Here is a 19,684-nt window from a genome sequence, read left to right on the forward strand (position 1 = left end):
GGGGTATTGGGAAAGGGTCCCTGGGTTAGGGAGAGGAGAGGACCCTGAGGAAAACAGGATACACCTGTGTTGTGGGATGGTGACAGGTGTCACAGCCTGCTTGACAAGTCTGATGAGCCCTTAGCTATCTAGAGCAGGTGGCCTCAGGGAAAATGCCAGCTGAGAAGAGTGACCATAAACTCCTAAGAGCTGGGGACCAGGCTGATTCATCTGGGTATCCCTAGTGCTTGACTCGGACTTAGCACAACAGGCACCCCCCAGGAAAAGTGGCACGGAACTGAAGAGGTGAAGGACCAAGGGTCCCACTGACATGATGAGATCCCCTCTAGGGGGGACCCTGACAGAACTAATAGTCTAAAACACCACCTGGGAAAAGGGTACCCTTGTCTTCTCACATGGTACACGTGACTGCAAAGCCACCTCTGGCAGGCAGTATTTTCTAGGTAACAGTCTTTTAGCCCAGGATTTTAAAGTCTTTTTGTTGCTAAACTGCTAATAACATCTCAAGTGCAATGAGTCTTTAGTGCAAACCCCAAAACAAAAACAAAACCCTAAGTAAATGTCGATGGATTGATTACTGTTAGGTAGTAATTTGTATGTTCATTATAAAGTTCATAATCTCTGAATAAGTCTTCATGTCATTTTAAGTACAAATGCTGCTGCTGTGCTATGCCGTGGTCAGTCATGGCCTACTCTTTGTAACCCCATGGACTGTAGCCTGCCAGGCTTCTCTGCCCCTGGGATTCTACAGGCAAGAATACTGAAATGGGTTGCCATTTCCTTCTCCAGGGGATATTCCTCACCCAGGGATGGAACCCAGGTCTCCTGAATTACCAGCGGATTCTTTACCTCTGAGCCTTCAGGGAAGCTCTTTAAATACAAACACTTGCAACCTATTAAAAACTGCCTTGTATTAAATAGTCTGCTAATCCAGTTTAATTTGATTTAGGAGTATTTTATCAATCAGCTGAAGATAGAAGGAGTTGAACATCTCCCTCGCCGAGTAACAAATGAAATCACAAGTAGCAATCGCTATGAAGTATACACACAAGGCGGTGTGATATTTGCAACAAGCAGAATACTTGTAGTTGATTTCCTGACTGATAGAATACCTTCAGATTTAATTACCGGTGAGAATTTGAATCCTTATTGTTATTTGCATATGTTTCTTTTTTTCCCATGCATGTCTGTTCTCTCTTCTAAACTCCAGACTAGAACCTTGTGGTAAACAGCATTGGATTTTTTTTTTGCTCAGCATTTTGCTTCCAGGTGTTAACACAATACCTGACAACATTTTGGATGCTCAGTAAATATTTATGGCCTGAATGAGAAACTAAATGTAAGATTGACATTTCTGTGTTTTTTAAGCTCATATTCAGTCAATGCTTAGTAATTGACTGGCGGTTGCTTTTAGAAGCTAATCAGATTTGAATGTTTATAAATATTCTTTGTGTATCCCCTAAAGTAGTTTGGTTTTTCCTCTTTAAAGAGTATTTTTTTTTAACCATGATTTTGAAATTTTCAAAAAAAATTTTTCCAGTGTCCTTCACTTACAGTGTTACATTGGTTTCGGGTGTATAACACAGTTAATTCAATATTTTATAGATTATGCTCCATACAAATTTATTATAAAGATTGACTGTATTCCCTGACCGGTACATTACGTCTCTAACTTGTTTCTTTTATACTTAGTAGTTTGTGCCTCTTGATCTGCTTTTTGTATTTTGCTTCTCCCCGACCCCTCTCCTCACTGGTACCAATAGTTTGTTGTCTGTTCCTGTTTTTTAACATTTGTTCATTTGTTTTATTTTTTAGATCCCACATAAAAGTAAAAACACAGTATTTGTCTTTTTCTGTCTGACTTACTTCCCTTAGCATAATACCCTCCAGGTCCATCCATGTTGTGGAAAATGGCAAAATTTCATTTTTTATTATGACTGAGCAGTGTTCCATTGGATATTTATATATATATATATAGCACATCTTCTTTATCCATTCCTCCACCTGTGGATACTTCAGTTGAATCTTATAGATAATGCTGCTATGAACATTGCAGTGCGTGTATCTTTTTCAATTAATGTTTTTATTTTCTCCAAATACCCAGGAGTGGAGTTACTGGATCATATGGTACTTTTCTTTTTAATTCTTTAAGGATCCTCCATACATTTTCCACTGTGGCTGTACAAGGGTACATTCCCACCAAGAGTGCACAAGGGTTCCTTTTTTCCCACAACCTCAGAAACACTTATAACTTCTTGTCTTTTTCACAGTAGACATTCTGAGAGGTATGAAGTGATATCTCATTGTTTGTCTCTGTTGGCCAGTGTTGGGAAAATGCCTATTCAGGTCCTCTGCCCATGTTTTAATCAGGTTTTTTTCTTTTTTTGATACTGAGTTTTATAAATTTTTTATACATTTTGGATATTACTCTTTTATTTCAAATATTGTTTGCAAATATCTTCTCCCATTCAGTAGGTTGCTTTTTCATTTTGTTGGTTGGCTTCTTTCACTGTGCAAAAGCTTTTTAATTTGGTGTAGGCTCATTTGATTATTTTTGCTTTTGTTTCCCTTGCCTAAAGAGACAGATTCAAAAAGTATTGCTAAGACAGATGTCAGAGAGCCTACTGCCTATGTCTTCTCCTAGGAGTTTTATGGTTAAATTTTGATCTCTAGTCCATTTTGAGTTGATTTAATACAGTGTGAGAAAAATGTTCTGATTTCATTCTTTTACATGTAACTGTCTAGATTGCCCAGCACCGCTTATTGAAGAGAGTCTTTCCCCCATTTTGTTGTGGTTGCGTAGCCACTAAGTCATGTCCGACTGTGACACTATGAACTGCAACATGCCGTTTCCCTGTTCTTCATTATCTCCCAGAGTTTGTTCAAGTTCGTGTCCTTCGAATTGGTGATGCCATCCAACCATCTTGTCCTCTGTTGCCCTCTTCTCCTTTCGCCTTCAGTTTTCCCATCATAAGGGTATTTTCCAGTGAATCAGCTCTTTGCATCAGGTGGCCAAAGTATTGGAGCTTCAGTTTCAGCATCAGTCCTTCCAATAAATATTCAGGATTGATTTCCTTTAGGATTGACTGGTTTGATCTCCTTGCAGTCCAAAGGGACTCTCAAGAGTCTTCTGTAGTACCACAATTCGAAAGCATCAGCTCTTCAGTACTCAGCTTTCTTTATGGGCCAACCCATACTCTCACATCCATACATGACTACTGGAAAAACCATGGATCTGACTGTACGGACCTTTGTGAACAAAATGATGTTTTTGCTTTTTAATACACGATCTAGTTTTGTCATAGCTTTTCTTCCAAGGAGCAAGTGTCTTTTTATTTCATGACTGCAGTCACTGTCAGCAGTGATTTTGGAGACTAAGACAGAAAATCTGTCACTACTTCAACTTTTTCCCTTTTTATTTGCCATGAAGTGATGTTAATTAGTTGACCATGTGCTTGAGTTTATTTCTGGGCTTTCTATTTTGTCCCATTGATATTTGTGTCTGGTTTGGGGCCAGAACCATACTGTTTTGATTGCTATAGCTTTGTAGTATAATCTCAAGGAAGATGATAGCTCCAGTGTTGTTTGGTTTTGCTCTTTGAAGTCTTGTGGTTCCAATCAAATTATTTGTTCTAATTCTTTAAAAAATGTCATAGATATTTTGATTTGGATTGCATTAAATCTGTAGATAGCTTCAGGTAGTATGGTCATTTTAACAATATTCTTCCAATTCATGAACAAAATATATTTCCATTTGTCTTCAGTTTCTTTCATCAGTGTCATAGTTTTCAGAAATCAGATCTTTCACCTCCTTGGTTAAATTTATTGTTAGGTATTTTATTCTTTTTTATTAAGTTGTTAAAGGGATTGTTGTATTGATTTCTCTTTTCAATACCTAATACTTAGTGTAAAGAAACACAACAGATTTCTGTATATTAATCTTGTAGCCTACAACTTAATTTATGTATTCTCAAAGTTTTTTGATGGAGTTTTTAGCATTTTCTATATATAGTATATATCTGGAAATAGTTTTACTTCTTCATTTCCAATTTGGATGCCGTTTATTTCTTTTTCTTGTCTGCTTGCTGAGGGCAGCCCTTTTAATACTATGTAAATAGAAGTGGGAAAAGTGGACATCCTTGTCATGTCCCTGATTTTAGAGGAAAAACTCAGCTTTTCACCATTGAGTATAACATTAGCTGTGGGTTTGTTATAAATGGCTTATATTATGTTGAGGTATGTTCTCTCTATCCAACTTTGTTGAGAGTTTTTATCATGAATGGATGTTGAATTTTGTCGAATGCATTTTCTGTATCTATTGAGAAGACTATGTGATTTTTATCCTTTGTTTTGTTAATGGTTCAGTATTCACAAGTCGAGTTTCAATATTGAACCATCCTTACATCCCTGGAATAAATCACACTTGGTCATGAAGTGTGATGCTTTTTATATATTGTTGAATTCAGTTTGCTAATATTTTGTTGAGGATTTTTGCATCTGTGTTCGTCAGGGATATTTTCTCTTTTTTGTAGTGTCTTTGTCTGGTTTTGGTATCAGAGTAATGCTGACCTGGTAGAATGAGTTTTGAGGTGTTTCCATCCTCTGATTTTTTTGATAGTTTGAGAACCATAGGTATTTACTTTTCCTGTAATGTTGGGTGGAATTCCTAGACCTAGATTTTTCTTTGTTGGGATTTTTTTTATTAGTGATTCAGTTTTATTACTAGTTAGATATTTTATTTTTTTCTGATTCAGTCTTTGAAGATTGTATGTTTCTAGGAGTTTATCCATTTCTTCTAGGTTGTCCAATTTGCTAGCGTATAACTCTTAGTATATTCTCTTATGACTATTTATATTTTTGTGATATAAATTGTAAGTTTGCTTCTTTCATTTATAATTTTATTTGGGCCCTTCCCCTTTTTTTGTCTTGAGGAGTCTTGCTAAAGGATCAATTTTGTCTTTTAAAAAAAAAAAAAAAAAACCTCTTAGTTTTATTGATCTTTTCTATTGTTTGTTTGGATTTTTTAGTCTCTCTTTCCACTCAGGTTTTTATTTTCTTCTTTCTGCTTACTTTGGGCTATGTTTTTTTTTTCTAATTCCTTTAAATGGAAAATTAGGATGTTTACTTGAGAAATTTCTTGTTTCTTAAGGTAGGCCTATATCACTTTAAACTTCCCTCATAGAACTGCTTTAAGTGTATCCCATAGACGTTGGAAAGTTAAATTTCTGTTTTCATTCATATCAAGGAATTTTTTAACTTCCTATTTGATATCTTTGTTGGCCTATTGGTTTTTTAGTAGCATGTTGTTTAACTACATGTGTTTGTATTTTTCCATTTTCTTCCTGTATTGATTTCTAGTTTCATTCCTGTTATGGTTGGAAAAGATCCTTGATATAATTCCACTGTTCTTAAATTTACTTAAGGACTTAAGTCCTTCTAGGACTAGTATGCTAGTCTTTCTAGCATTTTTCACTTTATTGTATTTTTTAGTTCTGATTGGCTCTTTTTTGTTCTTTGTTGAAGTTCTCACTATGTTCCTCTGTTCTTTTCCCAAGTTCAGTCAGTCAGTAAGTTCAATCACTCAGTCGTGTCCAACTATTTGTGACCCCATGAACTGCAGCACTCCTGGCCTCCCTGTCCATCACCAACTCCCAGAGTCCACCCAAACCCATGTCCATTGAGTCGGTGATGCCATCCAACCATCTCATCCTCTGTCATCCCCTTCTCTTCCTGCCCTCAATCTTTCCCAGCATCAGGGTCTTTTCAAATGAGTCAGCTCTTCGCATGAGGTGGCCAAAGTATTGGAGTTTCAGCTCAACATCAGTCTTTCCAATGAACACCCAGGACTGATCTCCTTTAGGATGGACTGGTTGGATCTCCTTGCAGTCTAAAGGACTCTCAAGAGTCTTCTCCAACACCACAGTTCAAAAACATCAGTTCTTCAGCACTCAGCTTTCTTTATAGTCCAGCTCTCACATCAATACATGACCACTGGAAAAACCATAGCCTTGACTAGACAGACCTTTGTTGACAAAGTAATGTCTGTGCTTTTTAATATGCTGTCTAGGTTGTTCATAACTTTCATTCCAAGGAGTAAGCGTCTTTTAATTTCATGGCTGCAGTCACCATCTGCAGTGATTTTGGAGCCCAGAAAAAATAAAGTCTGACACTGTTTCCACTGTTTGCCCATCTATTTGCCATGAAGTGATGGGACCAGATGCCATGATCTTCATTTTCTGAATGTTGAGCTTTAAGCCTACTTTTTCACTCTCCTCTTTTACTTTCATCAAGAGGCTCTTTAGTTCTTTACTTTCTGCCATAAGGGTGGTGTCATCTGCATATCTGAGGTTACTGATATTTCTCCCGGCAATCTTGATTCCAGCTTGTGCTTCTTCCAGCCCAGTGTTTCTCATGATGTACTCTGCATATGAGTTAAATAAACAGGGTGACAATATACAGCCTTGACATACTCCTTTTCCTATTTGGAACCAGTCTGTTGTTCCATGTCCAGTTCTAACTGTTGCTTCTTGACCTGCATACAGGTTCCTCAGGAGGCAGGTCAGGTGGTCTGGTATTCCCATCTCTTTCAGAATTTTCCACAGTTTATTGTGATCCACACAGTCAAAGGCTTTGGCATAGTCAATAAAGCAGAAATAGATGTTTTTCTGGAATGCTCTTGCTTTTTTGATGATCCAGTGAATGTTGGCAATTTGATCTCTGGTTCCTCTGCCTTTTCTAAAACCAGCTTGAATATCTGGAAGTTCATGGTTCACGTATTGCTGAAGCCTGACTTGGGGAATTTTTGAGCATTACTTTACTAGCATGTAAGATGAGTGCAGTGTGTCGGTAGTTTGAGTGTTCTTTGGCATTGCCTTTCTTTGGGATTGGAATGAAAACTGACCTTTTCCAGTCCTGTGGCCACTGCTGAGTTTCCCAAGTTCAGTGAGCATTTTTATGACTCTTATTTTAAACTCTTTATCAGGTAAATTACTTATCTCTGTTCATTAGGGTTTTATCCTCAGAATTTTATCTTGCTCTTTTGTTTGGAACATATTCTTCTGTATTCTCATTTTACTTGACTTTCTCTGATTGTCCCTATGAAGTTAGGCAACACAGTTACCTGTCCCAGTCTTGAATCCATGTCCCTGTGTGGGCATGTCCTTTGCAGTCTATGTGCCCCATGGGTGCTTTTAGTGGGAGAGCTGGGTCTGAAGAGAGCAAAGACTGTATCTTCCCTGAGGGTGCGCTGGTGGAGCTGCCTTGTTGGGGGATAGGGCTGGAGCAGGAGGGGCTGGAGCAGGAGCCCAGTGCAGGCTGGCAGAGTGGGAGGGGCGGCAGGGTCCTGCAGGGCAGCTGGAGCACCAGGCAGCTTTCAGTCTGCTGCCTCTTCTGAGACGTCTCTGCGTACTTGATCTCTTCAAGAGTGGAGTCTTGGTTTTCTGCAGCCCACTGGTAAGCCCCAGCGGTGTCCAAACCAGCCAAAGGGGCTCGTCTTCCCCATGCTGGACCGCTGGTACCCAATGTGGGGTTCAAACCCCTCACTCTTCAGAGAGGATCCCTGAGCCTGTGAGAGCTCCCTTATCTTCTGGGCCACCCCCTGGGGCTGTGGGTCCCAACGAGATCTCTTTTCCTCCTCTCCTGTCAGACTCCCTGGGGTTCTTTCTCCATAGCCTTGGTTGTAGGAGAGCCGTTCTACTGGTCTGCAGGTCATTCTGAGAGAGAGTTGCTCTGTATGTCATTGTAGTTTTGATGTGTTCATGGTGGGTGGGACGGTGGTGAGCTCAGAGTCTTCAAACTCTACCATCTTGAGCCCAGCTCTCTCCCATGATTGCAATTAAACTAAGCAGTTGCTTAATTATTTTGAGAAGAATGGTCTAATGGTAGCCAGAATTAATGTAGAGATGGAATCATTTTTCACTGTTGTTTATCCTTTGGGAAACCTTCTCTGATTTCCCCAAAGATAATTTAGGGGCCCTACCCCTGTCCTCCCCAGTCAGAGAACTTCAGAACACCACACTGTATTTGCCTGTTTGTCTGTATCACTCATGAGATGGCCAGCCTCCTAAGAGTGAGGAACAACTTCATCCCAGGCTTAGGAACTGGTACGTAGTAGATACCAAACACATAGATGCTAGGTGAATGATGTACGTATATACTGTGGTCTTTAATGAACTTCTGAAGGGCAAAGAGGTGCTGGAATTCAGAATTGTCCTTCCTACTATATCTAACACATTGCCCTGAGCCTCGAAGACTCTCAGGAAATATTTAATGCATAAATGTATGAATGAATGTTTTTTAATGGAAATGTCATTTGTAATACTTCATAATTTTATGTCTTTGTTTTGGCTGTGCTGGGTTTTCATTCCAGTTGCTCTGAGCAAGGGCTACCCTGTAGTTGTGGTGTGGGGGCTGATTCTCACTGTGGTGTCTTCTCTTGGGGAGCGTGGGCTCTGGGGCACACGGGTTTCAGTAGTTGTGGCTCCCGGGCTCTAGAGCACAAGCTTACTAGTTGTGGTGCCTTGGCTTAGTTACTCCATGACATGTGGGATCTTCCCAGATCAGGGATTGAAATTGCGTCTCTTTCATTGGCAGGCAAGTTCTTTACCGCTGAATCACCAGGGAAGCCCTGAAACAATGTTTTATATGATTCATAGTGAACTGATTGATGGAAAGTTTTGCTGTACTTTTATATGTATCAGTTATAAGCCATGACAGGGCTGTACAGTTAGGGTCAGACTTGCTTGACTTTGAAAGGTAACGCCACTGCTTACAAGCGAGTTACTTAATTTTCACAAGTCTCAGTTGTCTCATTGCTTACGTTGAGAAAACAGTGCCTTGTGAAGTTATCATAAGGACTAAATGAGGTAAAATAAATATGCTTGCTTAGTACAGTACATGGTACATAATAAATAATAGATAATAGCAAAAAAAAAGCTTTGTATAGCCCCAAATCTTAATACATTGTAATAAAATATTTTACTGCTTGTTGCCGCTGCTGCTAAGTCACTTCAGTCGTGTCCGACTCTGGGCGACGCCATAGACGGCGCCCACTAGGCTTCCCCATCCCTGGGATTCTCTAGGCAAGAGCGCTGGAGTGGGTTGCCATTTCCTTCTCCAGTGCATGAAAGTGAAAAGTAAAAATGAAGTCACTCAGTCGTGTCCGACTCTTAGTGACCCCATGGGCTGCAGCCTACCAGGCTCCTCTGTCTATGGGATTTTCCAGGCAAGAGTACTGGAGTGGGGTGACATTGCCTTCTCCGTTACTGCTTGTTGGTTTCTTATAAATTTAGCTTTACTTAAGTTGAGAAAATGGAAAAAAGTATTGGAATGACCACTAGATGTCAGTATTACTCTGTGACTCCCAGTAACAGTTCAACCTGATGAGGCAGAAAGCAATCTGAGTCGAAGGACTATGCAAACTGTGGTCTATAGGTGGTTCCTAATTAAAATGCCATTCCCATTTCTGATTGATTCCCAGCCAGTAATGAAGCTGGAGCTGTAACTGCTCCTTGGCTGAATAGAATGCAAATGATCCAAAGAAATGAATGCTTTCAAATGCTGCAACCCCTAGGATCATCGTCTATCCCCCACATTCTCCCAGCCCCTGTAGAAGCTTTCAACACAGCTGTTACAGACCAGTGTCCTAGGAGCATGTAACCCCCTGGGAAGTCCTGAATGCACCAGGCAAAACTTGTTCTGTCACTAGCTCTTAGCATCACTGCACCCACCCTAGGCATCCCTGCCAACATGACTTCTCAGTAGTGGGAGAACTGTGAAAATATCTCCCCAGATTATACTTTCAAATATACAGGGAAAGAGGATCCTTTCATTGTTAAAGCATATCCTGACATCTCTAAACAGACCTCAGAACACACTTTCCTTGGTAAACTTAAAGGAAAAAAAAAGTTACATGTTAGATTTGCATACCCCATGCTGTAATTCAGCTTGATTGTCATTCAGACTGTATGTCATTTTTAACATTAAATATTAGTAAAGATCACCTGCCAGTGGTCCCTTATTTGGCAGGAATGAGATCGGTGCTGAAGACAAAGATGACAAGATGGCAGGGTGCTCTGCTGAGTCAGGTGGCCTCTGGGTTTGAGCTCACCGTCACCAGGTGCCAGCTGTGTGACCTTGGGCAAGTTTCTCCGTTTCTGTATGGCTCAGTTTTCTCTCCTTTCTCTTAGGATTATTGTGAGGGTGAACTGACGTCAGGTGTATGAAATTCTTTGCATTATGCATAGCACATAGTAAGCACTGTCTGATTACTTCTTATAATGATCTTGTGCCCAAGCAGGAGGAGATAGGTGTAAAGAAATAATTATAGTGCAGCAAAATGAGATGCAAAAATGTGGCACTAGAATCACACCCGGAAACCTAACTTACTTATACTTTTTTAAGGGGGAGGGGTGCGTGGTCCTCAGATGATGTCACCTAGTAGGAAGAATATAGCTGTTACCAGACACTCATGATTTGGAACCTTTGGCCTCCGTTTACTTGTAGGGTGACCATGGTCAAGTTCCTGGTCTCTATAGTAATACCTACCCCATAGAGTTATTGTGAGGATTAAATGAAATAAAAATCTGTAAAAATACCTAATCCCAGTGCTTAGGGCTGGGATAGAATATACTTCTCTTCTCCCTCCTCCTTTTGGCTTCCAAAAGAATGACAACCTTTTGGAGCACACCATTTTCTTAACTTGAGATTCACCTTTTCTTTAGAAAAGTCTATTTTTATTATTTCTAACTTTCATGTCCTGTTTCATCCAGGCCCACAACTGTGGCCCAGAAGCATACTTGGAAAAACCCACCTGCTAGGTACTGAGTATTTTCTGAGTAGTAGATTAGCTGTGCACATATACTAGTATTGGCTTCCCCTGGAAAAAGGAAGTGGCAACCCACTCCAGTATTCTTACCTGGAAAATCCCAATCCATGGATTGCAAAAGAGTCAGACACCACTGGACAACTAAACAACAACAACATTTACTGGTGTTCTTGAAAATCCTTTGTCTACAAATTCCTACTTAGCTATTTATTTTTACGGTCTTTGAAAAGCAGTTTGCTTGGCTAGAATAAATTTCAGTTCCATCTACCTCAATCTAAATTTAAATACTAAAATAGTAGAATCTGAATTGAGTCTATTGAACTACTGGGAGTCATGGGTTACTATAGTCATTTTTCCAGATCTCAGGTGTGATAAGAATGGGAGCAAAAACATGCTAGTGAGCTTACAGCAAATATATATGGTACCTGGCTTGGTTTAGGTGTAAAAGGCGAGAATTGTCATAGAATGATTGACATCTGTGCACTGTGTCAGTTCACGTCTCTAATTCCCCACGAATCCTACTGCACCGCAGAGGCGTGTGTCTGTGGTATACGCACGTGAGAAATCATCTGGTCCAGAACTCTCTTTTTCTAATTAAAGAAACGTGTATATCCTTGTTTTTGCAATTCAGAGGTGTCATTGTCACATCCACCCCACAAAACAGATGTTTAAGCATTTTTTTTTAGATTTTTATTTCAAATAGACTAATTTATCTTTCAGTAGAATATACTCTGATTCTGAAAGTTGAATTCTTATAATAAGTGAAGCAGATGTTCTCCACACTTCTGAAAGGCAGCTATTTTGCAAAGTTCACATCTGATTCACAGATAAAAGAACAAATGGCCCACTTGACTTTGAGAAATGCTTCCTCCACTAGGTCAGACACACCCTACCTCAGGGCCTTTGCTCTTACCCTTCTTCGGCTGGCACTCTTTTGGCCCACATGGTCACAAGGCTCACCCTCTCATCTCCATCCAGCCTTTACTCACTTAAGACCTCAGTGAGGCGTACCCTATCTGAAACTGCAAATCCTAAAAAATACAACAAACTAGTGAATATGACCAAAAAAGAAGCAAACTTGCAGATACAAAGAACAAATTCGTGGACTGTCCAGTGGTTAAGACTCCATGCTTCCACTGCAGGGGTCATGGGTTCCACCCCTGGTCAAAGAAGTTCCACACACCTCAAAGTGCAGTGAAAAAAAAAAAAGAGCATATGAGTGTTACCAGAGGGGAGAGGGAAGGAGGGGGCAATATTGGGGTAAAGAATTAGTAAAATGTAACTATTATATATAAAATAAGCCACAAGGATATATTGTACAACATGGGCAATATAGCCAATATTCTATGATAGCTATAAATGGAGTATAACCTTTCAAAATTGTGAATCACTGTATTATATACCTGTAATTAGAATATTGTATATCAACTACAATTTTTTTTAAAGATTAAGAAAATTACAAACCACCATCTCTTACACATACTCCTTGTCTTCCTCTGATTCACTTTTTTCCCTCAGCACTTATCCCTTATAACAACTAAATGTCTTACTTACTTACATGACTTATTGTAAATGCCACAGGACAGCTTTTCGTGTTTTGTTTGTGGCTGTATCCTCAGCCTAGAATAGCTTGCCTATGCTCAAATAAAGCATTCAGGAAAACTGTGATGAATAAGTGAAAGCAAGCATAAAAATGACATGTCTTTTGTGCACTCTAAATTATGATTTTTTCCCCCCTCAGGCATCTTGGTATATAGAGCTCACAGAATAATCGAGTCTTGTCAAGAAGCATTCATCTTGCGCCTCTTTCGACAGAAAAACAAACGTGGTTTTATTAAAGCCTTCACAGACAACGCTGTTGCCTTTGACACCGGCTTTTGTCACGTGGAAAGAGTGATGAGAAATCTTTTTGTAAGGAAGCTGTATCTGTGGCCAAGGTAAATAGAAGTATGTGACCAATTTCTGCAAGAGAAACTGCTGTACTTTAATTTCACACTTTAATGTAGTACTTATTGTCACTGTACTTGACACATGCTAGTCAGGTTTATAACAGTGCACCCAAGTATAGATAAATGGTCACCACATTTGTTATTCTTTTAATAAGAAAGAGAGATTTGATAGTTATTTTTCCAGTAGTCCAAGGCCACCACTTTCCTTTTCATTTAGTGAAATCCCTAGGGATCTGGAGGCTCATGTGTACAACAGAATTAGGTGAACTACAAATTTACTGGCTAAGATTCTCACTTCCACTTTGAAAACTGTCCATCAGCAGCGGGGAAGAGGGTGGGATAAATTGGCAGATGGGATTGGCATACATTACTGTATATAAAATAGAAAGCTAGTAAGGACCTACTATATAGCACAGGGAACTCAGTGCTCTTTAATGGCCCCTGTGGGAAAAGAATTTAGAAAAGGGTGGGCATATGTATATGTTAAGGCTTCCCTGGGGCCTCAGATGGTAAAGAATCTCCCTGCAGTGCAGAAGACCTGGGTTCAGTCCCTGACCCTTGGCTTATCTGAGTAATACTTCTGGCTCAGATGTTAAAGCGTCTGCCCGCAATGCGAGAGACCTGGGTTCGATCCCTGGGTCGGGAAGATCCCCTGGAGAAGGAAATGGCAACCCGCTTCAATATTCTTGCCTGGAGAATCCCATGGATAGAGGAGCCTGGCAGGCTACAGTCCACGGGGTTACAAAGAGTCAGACATGACTGAGTGAATTCACTTTCATATGATTAAAAGTAATCCTGAAAACATTGTCACCTGGCTTTCTGTTTTGCTTCTTAATTACATTTGTTGCTGTTTGGTCACTCAGTGATGTCTTAACTCTTTGTGAGCCGGTGGTCTGCAGCACACCAGGCTTCCCTGCCCTTCACTATCTCCCAGAGTTTGCTCAGATCCATGTCTATTGAGTCGATGATGCCTATTTGCTCAAATCCATGTCTATTGAGTCAATGATGCCATCATTCTCTGCTGCTCCTTCCCCTTCTGCCCTTAATCTTTCCAAGCATTAGGGTCTTTTCAAATGAGTTAGTTCTTCGCATCAGGTGTCCAAAGTATTGGATTTTCAGCTCCAGCATTAGTTCTTCCAGTGACTATTCAGGACTGATTTCCTTTAGAATTGACTGGTTTGATCTTCTTACAGTCCGTTTACAAAAAGCTGTTAAAGAGTATTAAACTGAGACGGGAAACACAGGGCTCTTACAGCTCTAGAAAATACTTTTTAAATGTTTGTCTTTTTAGGTTCCATGTAGCAGTAAACTCGTTTTTAGAACTGCATAAACCCGAAGTCGTAGAAATTCATGTTTCTATGACACCTGCCATGCTTGCTATACAGACTGCTATTCTGGACATTTTAAATGCCTGTTTAAAGGAATTAAAATGCCATAACCCGTCGCTTGAAGTTGAAGATTTATCTTTAGAAAATGCTATTGGAAAACCTTTTGACAAGGTACTCTATTTCTCTTCCTTTTTAAGCACTGTTTGTGATGTTGTAATTTTTAAGTATGCAAGTTATTTTAATATTTATAATGTTCTCAGTAGGAATTTGTTGTCATTTTAAAATTAGGTTGGAGGTGATTTAAAGCATATCTTCTTTGGTTTACTGGAAAGTAATTTGTAGTCAAATACATTGATTAGCATCTAAGCATAATTCTGATTTTTGCAGTTATACGGTGACTGTCTCTTTTTTTTTTTGAGTATATGTACGAGAACATGTGTAAGAGAATTTTCCTGGTGTCTCAGACGATAAAGGGTCTGCCTACAATATGAGAGACCCGGGTTCGATCCCTGGGTTGGGAAGATCCTCTGGAGAAGGAAATGGCAACCCACTCCAGTACTCTCGCCTGGAAAATCCCATGGACAGAGGAGCCTGGTAGTCTACAATCCATGGGGTGGCAGAGAGTCGGATACAACTGAGCGACTAAACTTTCACTCCAAGAGAACAATGAATAACCTTTTGCTCTGAAATGACAACATTTGAATATCTACAGGTAGAAGACTATACATAAGAAGGCTTCATAATTTATTATGATCTCTTATTTGGAATAAAAATAATTTGGATGAGTTTTGATTACTGAGGAGTGTGAAACTTGCTCTGTCTTAAAATTACATTCTGAAGTGAGAAAATGGTAAGACTGTAGTCTAAGAATGTTTATTTCAACTAATTTTTTCATCATAGATTAATATTAATACAGGTACATAAATGTCTAAGATCAAATTGTATGTCTAGAAAAAACTAAAAAAATTCCAGGCAGCTTTTTTTCATATTTTTGTAGAACAAGTTCTTATCTTTCAAACTCTGAATCAATCTCTTTGTCACTAAAAATAATGCATAGTGATTTTTAAAAGGGAAAAATTTAAGTCCTTATTTTTCTGATTCTTCCAAAAAGTCTTTTTACTGTGAAATAATGATGCATAAAAGCCATTCCATGTGTTTTGTGCCTCCGTTTTTAAAATTTATTTTAATTTAGTGCCTAGTATACCAAAAACACCTCTCACATTCTTCTGATGGTACATATATCTGTGTGGTGGTGGTTTAGTCACTAAGTTGTGTCTGACTCTTGTTACCTCGTGGAGTGTAGTCCGCCAGGCTTCTCTGTCCATGGCATTTCCTAGGCAAGAATACTGGTGTGGGTTCCCATTTCCTCTACAGGGAATCTTCCAACCCAGGGATTAAACCCAGGTCTCCTGCATTGCAGGCACATTATTTACCAGTGAGCTACCAGGGAAGCCCCCGTATATGTCCCTAGAAAAACAAAATATAGCCAGATATGCTTTGCACTAAATTTCTGTAAATCATCCCCTGGCCAGTGAAAGTCAAAGTATTGTTTTACGTATTCATCTCATAACCAAAACAAAAATATAGGCGTAATTTGCATTTGTTAGAAAATTTAAGTTTTGTTAATGGTTTTAGAAAAGATTTTTACAAAAGATGATATACAAAAGACTTATATGTCCCAGTTTATCTAGGACAGTCACAGTGTCTGCCTGTTGTCCTGGAGTAATTATTAATAGTGTCATTTCATTTTCACAAGAGTTCCAGTTTGGACAGTAGATTATTTGGTCTTCTAAATATTGCTTCCGTTCAGTATTAAATGTGTTAGATAAGATGCCATGTAGTGAGACTGCTTCTGAAGCATGCTGCATTATCCCTTTTAGTTACAGAATCAGCTTGTGAAGGAGACATGTATATATATAGCTGTGGATATATAGATACCTGCATAGTATATACATAAAGCTGTTCTGTGTTTTAGACAATTTTTTAGGATCTTAAAAAGTATTCAGATTTAGTTGGTTGTTAACAAATATTTTCTCATCCTTGTATCACACTTAAAAATAATAATAAGCACATCTTTTACAGCAGCAAACTGTGGTCTGCTGATACTAATTTGATACATGTAGTTTCCCTGGTTTATGTCTTCTCCCTCATCATCCAGCTGGCTCTCACATTTCTATCCATACAGGACTTGGCAGAAGTTAAATGTATCTGAATTACTTGCTTTGATTCTGCATAAAAGTGAATAATTGAGTATCTGATATTTATCAGGACATTTGTCTGCTAATAATGTAAATGCGGGTAATTATGAATTGACTGTATCTGATCATAAAGATTGTAGTGATGACACTCTGCTTTACATTTGAAAAATTAAACATCCTAATTAGAACATTCTGAGTCTTATGAACTTAAATTTTCTGTCCACTTCCTTGGGAGATAATGTTTTTTGCTTTTATTTTTTAAAACCATTGTGATAAAGCTTACATAACAAAATTTACTATTTTAACCATTTTTAAGTATACAAGGGATAATGTTTGTTCCAAGTATCATTTGTATTAATAATAGCTATATTAAATATCTCTTAGCAGTATTTTATTCTTGTTTTAGACAATTCGCCATTACTTAGATCCTTTGTGGCACCAGCTTGGAGCCAAGACTAAATCCTTGGTTCAGGATTTGAAGATACTACGAACCCTGCTGCAGTATCTCTCTCAGTATGATTGTATCACATTTCTTAATCTTCTGGAATCTCTCAGAGCAACAGAGAAGGCATTCGGTCAGAATTCAGGTGGGAGATAAAAATACTGAGATTATTCTAGAAACTGATTTGAATGAAGTAGTAGATTTTGTTGGGGAGTCAGGTGTGCAGAGTGCTATATTCAACTACATGATATACTGAGATGTCAAATTACGTTTTATGTTCATAGCACAAGGATGTAGATTTTATTGATAGCTGATGTTTCTACCTACTTAACTTCTGTCCTGTATATTAATAAATGTTCATATCCATTCCAGGCAGTTTTATTTCTAGAAAAGACCATATATCACAGGCAGTCCCCAGCTTAGAAATAGGTTGTATTCTGAAAGTTTAGTTGTTATGAACTTAAAATTCATTTCCCCAAAGAAACGGCAAGGGAATATGGAGTTTCATTAGCCAAAGAATGAGAAGAGATTTGTAGAGAAGCGTACATATGCCACTGTCCACCGACTGGATTTTCTACCAGTCACATTCTTGCCTCACTACTGTGACCTTTCTCACTGTCTGGCAAGACCAGCGATTTTTAAAGTGTGGCCCAGGGGCCCCTGGGGCCAAGATTTAATAAAGTTAATATTTCTTATTGCTTTACCAGGGACTTTCTTGAGTCATAAACTACAAATGCACAGTGTTGAAGAATGCATTGATTGCTAGTGAACTTTGGGTCCACTGCCTTCATCTGTGCTTGGGCACCAGCAGCATAACCCACCGATGCTTTTGCACCGTCATTAGAAACATCAACATAGTGGGGGAAATTCAGTAATAGTATTAGTATGAGAGTAGTTTTGAGGTCACAGACCATCCCCCTGAAAACATCTTGGGAACCCCCAGGGATCTGTAGGCCGCACTTTGAAAACCACCAGTCTAGCCAGTGACAGAGACCATAACAAGGGAGGTGTGGTTGGGAGATGAATAAGCTGGTGACTGGTTGATATACAGGTCATGTGACCTTCAGAGAGTCTCTGAAGTTAACCATAAATTGAAGGCTTTTTTGTTTTCCGCTTAACTTTTTATGTTAGGTTGGCTCTTTCTTGACTCCAGCACCTCAATGTTTGTAAATGCTCGAGCAAGGGTTTATCATGTTCCAGATGCAAAAATGACTAGAAAAAGCAAACTTCCTGAAAAACTGGAGATTAAAGAAGAACAAGGTATCTTGTATGATTAAGTCTTCAAACTTGTCTTTATATTTGGTGTGGAAATGCTTATCATGATACAGTATAACTTTAAATCTCATTCGACTGTGTGAAAAATATGTGACTGCTTTTAATTACTTGTTACATGTAACATATGTGATCTATGTTAAAAAATATTTGGAATGGATTCATTGGCAGGGGATTCCAAATAACAAAACACCAAGTATCAATCAAAAGTATTCTTACTACTACATAAGAATGGTTGATTTTTTTTTTTAACTTCAGAATAATTACTATTTGGGCATGTAAGGTCTTAGTGGACTGTTTTAACATCCCGTTTGAGTTCAGTTCAGTCCCTTAGTTGTGTCTGACTCTTTGCAACCCCATGTACTGCAGCACGCGAGGCCTCCCTGTCCGTCACCAACTCCCGGAGTTTACTCAGACTCATGTCCATTGAGTCAGTGATGCCATCTAACCATGTCATCCTCTGTCATCCCCCCCTCCCACCTTCAATCTTTCCCAGCATCAAGGTCTTCTCAGATGAGTCAGTTCTTCACATCAGGTGGCCAAAGTATTAGAGCTTCAGCTTCAGCATCAGTCCTTCCAATGAATATTCAGGACTGATTTCCTTTAGGATGGATTGGTTGGATCTCCTTGCAGTCCAGGGGACTCTCAAAAATATTCTCCAGCATCACAGTTCAAAAGCATCAATTCTTTGGCACTCAGCTTTCTTTATAGTCCACCTCTCACATCCATACATGACCACTGGAAAAACCATAGCTTTGACTAGACGGACCTTCGTTGGCAAAGTAATGTCTCTGCTTTTTAATATGCTGTCTAGGTTGGTCATAACTTTTCTTCCAAGGAGCAAGTGTCTTTTAATTTTGTGGCTGCAGTCACCATCTGCAGTGACTTTGAAGCCCAAGAAAATAAAGTCTGTTACTGTTTCCACTGTTTGCCCATCTATTTCCCATGAAGTGATGGGACCAGATGCCATGATCTTCATTTTCTGAATGTTGAGCTTTAAGCCAACTTTTTCACTCTCCTCTTTCACTTTCATCAAGAGGCTCTTTAGTTCTTCTTCACTTTCTGCCATAACGGTGTTGTCATCTGCATATCTGAGGTTATTGATATTTTTCCCGGCAATCTTGATTCCAGTTGTGCTTCATCCAGCCCAGCATTTCTCATGATGTACTCTGCATATAAGTTAAATAAGCAGGGTGACAATATACAGCCTTGATGTACCCCTTTCCCTGTTTGGAACCAGTCCATCTGTTGCTTCCTGACCTGCATACAGATTTCTCAAGAGGCAGGTCAGGTAGTCTGGTATTCCCATCTCTTTAAGAATTTTCTTTTTAGCTTTTAGGAAACAGAGGTACTAGAATGAGGCAAATAATGGATTCTATTTCACACTTATCTATAACTATTATAATAAATACATAGTGAATATTGTTGGCTTTTTAAGACATGACCGTGGAAGTCGCTCAGCCGTGTCCGACTCTTTGCCACTGGACAGTCCATGGAATTCTCCAGGCCAGAATGCTAGAGTGGGTAGCCTTTCCCTTCTCCAGGGGATCTTCTTCCCAACCCAGGAATCGAACCCAGGTCTCCCTCATTGCGGGCAGATTCCTTACCAGCTGAGCCACCAGGGAAGCCCAAGAATACTAGAGTGGGTAGCCTATCCCTTCTGCAGCAGA

The 19,684-nt window shown here is 39.3% G+C and overlaps 1 protein-coding gene across 1 annotated transcript in view; it reads left to right on the forward strand.

Annotated features, from left to right (window-relative positions):
* The window catches only part of ERCC4 (ERCC excision repair 4, endonuclease catalytic subunit), a 41,355-nt gene that overhangs the window by 891 nt on the left and 20,780 nt on the right, over positions 1 to 19,684 (forward strand). The window contains exons 2-6 of the mRNA XM_018040904.1: positions 950 to 1,130; positions 12,567 to 12,762; positions 14,066 to 14,273; positions 16,707 to 16,887; positions 17,874 to 18,002. Coding sequence (XP_017896393.1) covers positions 950 to 1,130; positions 12,567 to 12,762; positions 14,066 to 14,273; positions 16,707 to 16,887; positions 17,874 to 18,002 — 895 coding nt within the window. The remainder of the gene's footprint in view (positions 1 to 949; positions 1,131 to 12,566; positions 12,763 to 14,065; positions 14,274 to 16,706; positions 16,888 to 17,873; positions 18,003 to 19,684) is intronic.

The sequence above is a fragment of the Capra hircus genome, chromosome 25 (genome assembly GCF_001704415.2).
Source record: "Capra hircus breed San Clemente chromosome 25, ASM170441v1, whole genome shotgun sequence".
Taxonomy (NCBI): Eukaryota; Metazoa; Chordata; class Mammalia; order Artiodactyla; family Bovidae; genus Capra; species Capra hircus.